General features: G+C 43.6%; 1 protein-coding gene across 2 annotated transcripts; it reads right to left on the reverse strand.

Annotated features, from left to right (window-relative positions):
- Window positions 1–241: 241 nt before the first annotated feature.
- Window positions 242–6,978, reverse strand: CTLA4 (cytotoxic T-lymphocyte associated protein 4). 2 transcript variants are annotated; one of them, XM_027123462.1, is made up of 4 exons: window positions 6,714–6,978; window positions 3,253–3,600; window positions 2,687–2,796; window positions 1,281–1,441 (listed from the first exon to the last, which is right to left on the reverse strand). In XM_027123462.1, exons 1-4 carry the CDS (start codon window positions 6,820–6,822, stop codon window positions 1,337–1,339), a joined length of 672 nt encoding a protein of 223 aa, XP_026979263.1. In that variant the 5' UTR covers window positions 6,823–6,978; the 3' UTR covers window positions 1,281–1,336. The 2 variants fall into 2 exon arrangements, with proteins under 2 accessions (XP_026979273.1, XP_026979263.1); XM_027123472.1 differs by lacking the exon at window positions 2,687–2,796 and having other exon boundaries at window positions 242–1,441; window positions 6,714–6,951.
- Window positions 6,979–7,854: the final 876 nt, after the last annotated feature.

Here is a 7,854-nt window from a genome sequence, read left to right on the forward strand (position 1 = left end):
TCACGGGCCCAGCCGCTCCGTGACATGTGGGATCCTCCCGGACCGGGGCACGAACCCGTGTCCTCTGCATCGGCAGGCGGACTCTCAACCACTGCGCCACCAGGGAAGCCCCACTTTTGGGTTTTTTCGATTTGTTCTCAGTATTCCTAATATTGGAGACTCAACCAACTGCTAAATGAATCAATCAAAAATAAACTCAAGCAATACTCACATATAAGGAATGTCAAAAACAACTCTGGAAAACAACCACCACAGATTTTTATTTAATTAAAAATATTATACATGTTGTTGCATTTTCACGGAAAATATCAAGTTAAAAAACACCAACAGTGTTAGTTTTCAGAGACCCTCGCATCCTGTTCTGCCATCTGCTGCTTTTTTCTGTCTGTGGCATTAACCATGTGTAAGGAATTGGGGCCCCCATGGAACTGGAGCTTCCTTGAGGTTCATACCCACAAGACTCCTGAAATGAGCCATTTTCTCGACGATGATGGTGCTCTATCAAGTTAACTCAGATACCACCAGCTTTGGCTTCCTTGCAAACCAGTGGAAGGAGTTGGCATAAAAGCCCAAAGCCCATGTCAACACCAACTCAGCCCAACATGTCTGCAAGAATGAGCTATGACCTTATCCAGTTTCCAAGCCAGTTGGCAAGTGACCTTGTACTCTACCTGGTGTATTAGTGTCCTGAGTCTCTCCACAAAACTTCCCCTGAACCCATGGTGGGAAGACACTGCCATATAGTGTTTATACTCAAACTACCAGCAAATACACAAAAGCACATGTGGCCCCCATGCACAATACTATCAAATAAAAAATACATATTGTTACAATACAACCTTTGGAATCACTGGCTAAAATATAGCCATGTGGGTATTTTTTAAGTCTTTATGTAATTATATATTTGTTAAGAAAAATAACACAGCATAAAAATTTTACTTGAAAACATCATTTCAGCTATAAACTTCTCACAGGTAAATACAAGATGTATACAATACCATCCTCGCTCTTAATTCTTCCTTTGCTTCCTTGGGACTGTACCATTCCCTAACTTACGTCTTGACTCCACATTGTAATGCTGCAACCCAATATTGCTCCCAAGTGAGGCTTTTACTAAAATTGGATCAGATGTGACAGAACCAGCCCGGCTCTGTTTTTCTGCTCCTTTGTTTTAAATTGTAGTACGCTTAATTTGGGTTCTGCATCCTGCTTTATATTAAAGAGAGATGAATCCCCCAAAATACACAAACAAACAAAAATAGCTGGATAGCAAAAAGTTAGAATTGCCTCAGCTCTTACAAATTGGAACATAGTCTTTTTTCTTCATAATGGTCTCTCAATTGATGGGAATGAAATAAGGTTGAAATTGCTTTTCACATTCTGGCTCTGTTGGGGGCATTTTCACATAGACCCCTGTAGTAAGAGGGCTTCTTTTCTTTAGCTGCCAAACATTAAAAGAAACAGTAATTAGTATCGAGGAATACAGAAGCTACTTCTAACTATAATAGGATTCAACAAATACTGGGTTCCTACCCCACTGAAAAATAGATGTTCACAACATACAGAATTATAAGCCCCAGGAGATTTTCTTGATTCAGCCATTAAATTTCATTTCGGGTAAATAACTCTGTGCTATTGACTTAAGATAGAAATCATTTTCCCTGACTGGGAGATAGCAGAAAGAAACTTCAAGAAAGCTTTAGAAAGAACACCCAAAATGCCTATGATAATTGACTGGGTCTTGTTTGTGAGGGGATGAGCTGGATAAGATAATAAACTTCAATTATTCTCTTTGGGAGCAGTATGTCTCATCTCTACTCCTCACATACTCTTTATTACTTTTTTTCTCGGTCCACATTAGTTCCCAGTTTTTATCACCTCAGTAAATTGAGGTCTAGTCTACTAGTTAGTGTGGCACTTTGTAGCAAATGAGGTAGAAAGAAGCTACAGCGACAGAACAGACCGAGTAGAGGATCCTGGAATACAGTGTAGGGGCGCGGGAGGGAGAGAGGGAGGGAGTAAGGGAGTGGAAGAGAAGGGGAGGGAGAGAGGAAGGTGAGGGAGAGGTTTGTGAATGGCAAAGCCAGCCTCAGGCAAAGGAGGTTGCAAGCGACTGTCAGAAATCTTGACAGAAGTCCGGATTCCATACCTCTGCTTCTTCTACAACAACTGTAGTAAATGAAAACTGGGTTCTCATTTACTGGGCTGGAGAAGAGCATGAGGCTTGCCAGTCGAGCAGAATGGGTAACAGGGCGCCCTGGGCATGTGTTACGTGGATGCCTACAGCTTGGTCAAGGAAGGCTCAAGTAGAGGAACATTAACCACCCCTGCGGTCTTCTCCAGCAGCATTTTGCCCAACCTAATGTTTCAGGGTTATTAACTTAAGTACAATTGTCATGAAGATAAAGAGCAAAACAGCTGTCCCGTGTTGTTCAGCTACTCAAAATGAAACCCTATGCAAAATCACACAAACATTCAATGTCAAACACACTCATATAAAATATTAGTCATCCTGAAACCTCAAAGGCCAATGCCAAGGGTTCTAGTGTGTTCTTTACCACTGTCCTTCCTCTTCTTCATTTATCGCTTCATCTCAAGAAAACGCGACTCAACAGCATCATTTGGCCAGTTGTTATCACTAAAGGTATTCTGACCAAGGATGGCGCGTTAGCAGCACGGCACTCACCATTTTGCTCAAAGAAACAGCTGTGATGAGGAAGCTGTAGAAAAACAACCCTGAACTAACTGCTGCCAGGATCCAGAGGAGAAAATCAGAATCCGGGCATGGTTCTGGATCTGCAACAGAGAACAAAGCAGAATTTCCCTGAGATGCTTTCTAAATTCTAGGGCGGTACTCCCCCAACTGGTGAGAGAAGGAAAAAGTTCAAGCTTCCAGACCTTGATGTCCACCCCTAATTGGAATCGCTGGACCCCAGGTAAGTCTGACTGTTGGGGCTACTTTGCCAAGAGTTTCAGATCAAAGGCCAAGACCAAATTTCATGCTGGGTATCACTCCAGTGTGAGTGCCCCAACCTGCCGGGAGGAAACACACCTTCTCCAGCTCCTTTTATTTTATAAACAGAATGCCGTTTGCCTCGCCACCCATACTGAGTAGGACTCATGCAGTATGCCAGAGAACTCTTAAAGAGAATTCCCACAATCCTAAACATGAACGACCTGAAATCAAGGAGCAAAACTGTTTGCACACAGAGAAGAGACAGCAATGCAAAAGGCGTTGTCAATGATGCTCACCAATGACGTAAATTTGGGTTCCATTGCCCATGCCCACATAGTAGGGTGGCGGGTACATGAGCTCCACCTTGCAGATGTAGAGCCCGGAGTCCGTGGCCCTCAGCCCTTGGATGGTGAGGTTCACTTTGTTCCCACTGGAGGTGCCAGTGCAAGTGGAATCCTCCAGGAAGGTCAGCTCATCTTCCACCATGTAGGTCGCGGCGCAGACTTCGTTCAGCTGGCCGCCTGCCTTCCGCAACACCGTCACCCGGACCTCGGCGGCTTTGCCTGACGACCCATATTCACAGACGAAGCTGGCAACACCCCGACTGCTGGCCAGCACCACTGCGGGCTGGGCCACGTGCACCCCTAAAGCAGGAAAACCAAAGGGAACTCAGTGAACTCATGCTTGCCCATGACCAGGTCCAGGCAAAACCCTCAGGCCGGGCAAAGTTGATCTTTGATGACCCCCTCCAGTTTCACCTGTCAGCCTTTCTCTCCCCCCATCAACAAACCCATCACCCTCCCCTACCCCTTTCCTTCTCCACCCACCCCAGCACCCCCTCCATCTCGCCACTGTCTTCCGGTTACTCTCCATGAAGGTGCTTCCTTATTGGAAAACAGTGCCTTGACGGCAGTTGTCTGTGGCATGAAGAACACTGATGTGACAAAGAGAAGGGCTGGCTCTACCGTGAAATAGGTGATTTGGGGAAAGCCATGCCTCCCCCGTGGACTTCATTTTTCCCTCACATGCAAAAGAGGGGATTAGATCAGATGACATCAGAGTGCCTTCCCACTCTGGTATTCTAAGGTTATGATAGAGCTGTGGGACCTATAAGAGTAGTAGGGGAAAGTTTGGAGGCTGAGGTATAGAGTCTTGCTTTATCCCTCAAAGTATACCTTAATAACCTCTACCCGCATTGATCTGGCCCTGGACCTCAATCGCCCACGAGGAGCTGAGTCTTGGCCCATGGTGCCGGCCACCCCCTTCCCTGCATTATCACCAGAGAATGAGGGATGCTGCTTGATGAAGGAAGCCACCGGGCCGAGGGCACCGGGTCATTTCCTCTGTAGGCTGAGGCAACCCTGCTGTTCACTTCTATGGGCTTCCCCTGCCACTGTCATCACCTCTTCCACCGCCCTCTCTCCTTCACTCGAACACCTTGTGTTCCTTTGTTCTTTTCCCTCTGGCTTCTACAGGAGAAGGGAGGCCAGCTCTCCATACAAAAGGGCTCACATCGTCTAAAAAATAGTGGCTTCATGACAAATTACTTTCCTGTAACTAACTGGGCCCCTCTCTAGTCAATCAATCACACAAGTGACACTCAAAACTTGAATTGAACCATGTCACTCCTTCTGTTCAAACCCTTTCATGCCTTATATACCACTGATTACAAAAACAAATAACTTTCACTGTGTCTCCATAATCTGATCCTATCTTACCACTCCAATCTGAGCTTCCAGGACACCTCTTCCTGTGCATAAATCACTTTATTCTGAAAACATTAGTCCTTTCCCCCAAGCACCTGTAGTAGGCAACCTGTGCCCTTAGAAGAGAGAATAATACGGCAGCAGCCATTGCCATGGTTAATCCAGCAGCCCTGGTTGGCTAGACAGTAGTTTTCTTTCCCAGCCCTCATTTCTGTCTATCAGAGATGCCCTCTGAGCCTCCTTTGTACTATTATAACTCCACCGCAGTACTTAATCAAATTCAGCCCTGTATTAAAGGTTTTTTGTGCATTAATCATTATATCCTGCCCATTTGTTGTGTTGACTCTAAGCTTAAAGAAGACCAAGTTTCCTGCCCTCCGCCGAGGCAAGCTCCCAATTATCACCACTAAATCTGGTTACACAATTTTCCAATATCCACCATGGGAGGATCCCAGTTACAGGTTGAGATAAATTTTCTTAAAAGTAAATTTGGTTATTTCTCTGGTATTTAACTGTACATGTTCAAAACATGTAAAATAAGAAAATGTGTATGAATATTTCTTATACAGTAAAAATTAATAATCAAATATCTTTTGAGCACCTACTTTGTATAAACCACTTGGTTTTTCAACCGAGAAGCTCTAGAGGGAGAGAAGGTTGAAATTCACCTTCTAGCAAAACAGTCACCATTTCACACCATTGTAACAGACCAAGTATCAACCTCTAAAGAGCTTTATTTCATCTGAAAACTGGGGAATCTGCACCTAAAGTCCAGAGATAAGTCAGGAGGCAATTAAGTATCTTATCCCAAACAGACCTATGGCTCTTTCTTTCTTTCATTCTTTTGTTCTTTCTTCCTTTCTTTATTTCATTTATTTTTGTTTGTTTGTTTTACTACTTCAAATTGCTTTCATTTTTTTAAATAATTAGCTAACTATAGAGTTGATTAAGAGGACCCTAAAACCCTGCATTGAGTAAAGAATGCTGAAAGTTTAAACAAGCAGGCTAACCCGTTTATAAAAGTGGATCAGAGGACCTTAAAACCTTGAATTGGGTAGGAAAGAAACTTCCCATAATTTGCCTAAATCAGTGTTCTTCAAAAAGGGAAATTTTTTTTTTTTACATCTTTATTGGAGTATAATTGCTTTACAATGGTGTGCTAGTTTCTGCTTTATAACAAAGTGAATCAGTTATACATATACATATGTTCCCATATCTCTTCCCTCTTGCATCTCCCTCCCTCCCACCCTCCCTATCCCACCCCTCTAGGTGGTCACAAAGCACCGAGCTGATCTCCCTGTGCTATGCGGCTGCTTCCCACTAGCTATCTATTTTACGTTTGGTAGTGTATATATGTCCATGCCACTCTCTCATTTTGTCCCAGCTTACCCTTCCCCCTCCCTATATCCTCAAGTCCGTTCTCTAGTAGGTCTGTGTCTTTATTCCCATCTTACCCCTAGGGTCTTCATGACATACTTTTTTTCTTAAATTCCATATATATGTGTTAGCATACAGTATTTGTCTTTCTCTTTCTGACTTAAGATGTGGCACACATATACAATGGAATATTACTCAGCCATAAAAAGAAACGAAATTGAGCTATTTGTAATGAGGTGGATGGACCTAGAGTCTGTCATCCAGAGTGAAGTAAGTCAGAAAAAGGGAAATCTTGAGCTAACCCTGATTCCAAGCCCAAATGGATTTAGGATGGTGGGTATCTTTGCTCTCTTAAATCACTTAACTTTGCAGTATTTTCTTCTCATCTTATAGAAGTGTCTGAAATTGCTCATGTCTCCCAGACCAACTCACACGTATTCATTAAGCTCCCACTCCATGCCCAGCAAACTGCTAAGAGCTGTGTCTCTGCTGATTTGCTGCTGTCAGCTGTCCCCTGCCTGCCTTGGAATACAGAGCTGCCCACGCCAGGAGATTGGAGTCTCACCTTTAGCTTCTGGATTTGCTATAAATCACTGCCCTTGACTGCTAAAAGGAATGAAACCCAGGTGGGAGAAACACCTCCTCCACCTCCATGCTCCAATAACCTCACTCACCTTTAGAGAAAACGGGGATGAAGAGAAGAGAAAACAGGGCAGTACAGGGCCAGGTCCCAGAAGCCAGGTCCAGCCGAGCCCCATGACTCTGGAAGCCAAAGCAAGCCATGGCTTTATGGGAGCGGTGTTCAGGTCTTCAGGAAGCAGAGCGAAAACTTTCAGGATCCTGAAGCTTTGAAATGTGTTTGAACCCACACAGAATCAAGGACTTTATATAGCAGGCTTTGATCCCAGGTATGTACTACACATGTGCACACGCAGAAGGCACCTGAATTTCTAGCCTTTTTGTTTTGGTTTTACGAGAAAGGAAGCCGTGGGTTTAGCTGTTACGTCGAAAAGATAACCTCAAATACTCAAAGTAAAACTGAACAAAACAAGCCAATCCATGGATGGAAAATGCACTCAATTTGAAACTGAAGCTTCTTGTTCATTTTGAGGATAAGTGGAGACTTGGAGAATTCCCTGGAGTGCAGGAGTCCCCCTAAGTCCCAGTTTTATCCAATTGTCTAGGCATATTTTACGACCCAATTTATTTCATTGACACGCGCCCCCCCCCCCCCCAACAAAAACCTGCTAAGTTGCTGGCTCTCTGAGCCCTTGTGCTAAAGACAGAATTAGTCTGGGCATCATTAATGAAGGCTTTGCATTCCACCTGTGAGGCACCATCTTTGGCACGCTTTGCAAATCAGAGTTTATTTCTCCTAGCTCCATTTAAGATTTTTGTTAGGAGAAAATACCAAAATCACAAGAAATAAATTGATCTGCCTCTGGTTTTGCAGGAAAGAATTCTGGTGCTCTTGAAAGCCTTAACTCAACAAAGACAAAACAGAATTGAAGAAGAAAAAGTCAATGAAAAAGATCCAAGAAATTCAAACCTTCCATCAGAGAATAGACTCTTTTTCCCTAATGGGAAGTTTTCAAGCAGAAAATCCAAGGACTGAGGTGAAATATGACTGAAGTTCTTAAATTTATGAAAGTCGCAGACAGAGCAAATGTTCATCCTCTAAGAAAATACTAAGCACCGGAGACTAACCCACTCTTAAAACTGAGGACTTTTCTTATATTTCAACGATGAAAGACACATTTATTGAGAGCCTATGATATGCCAGAAATTGTGTGCGTGTAGGACTGAATGACGACA

Source organism: Aethalodelphis obliquidens, unplaced genomic scaffold, assembly GCF_003676395.1.
Source record: "Aethalodelphis obliquidens isolate GAN/ISIS:26980383/991018 unplaced genomic scaffold, ASM367639v1 scaffold2, whole genome shotgun sequence".
NCBI classification, from domain to species: domain Eukaryota; kingdom Metazoa; phylum Chordata; class Mammalia; order Artiodactyla; family Delphinidae; genus Aethalodelphis; species Aethalodelphis obliquidens.

Excerpts from the sequence above, each read along its gene's own strand:
- CTLA4 (XM_027123462.1), bottom strand. The coding sequence starts at position 6,822 with ATGGCTTGCTTTGGCTTCCAGAGTCATGGGGCTCGGCTGGACCTGGCT. Across the intron at positions 3,601-6,713 it reads CATCCCCGTTTTCTCTAAAG|GGGTGCACGTGGCCCAGCCC; the intron begins GTGAGTGAGGTT and ends TTCCTGCTTTAG. Across the intron at positions 2,797-3,252 it reads AACCCAAATTTACGTCATTG|ATCCAGAACCATGCCCGGAT; the intron begins GTGAGCATCATT and ends TCTCTGTTGCAG.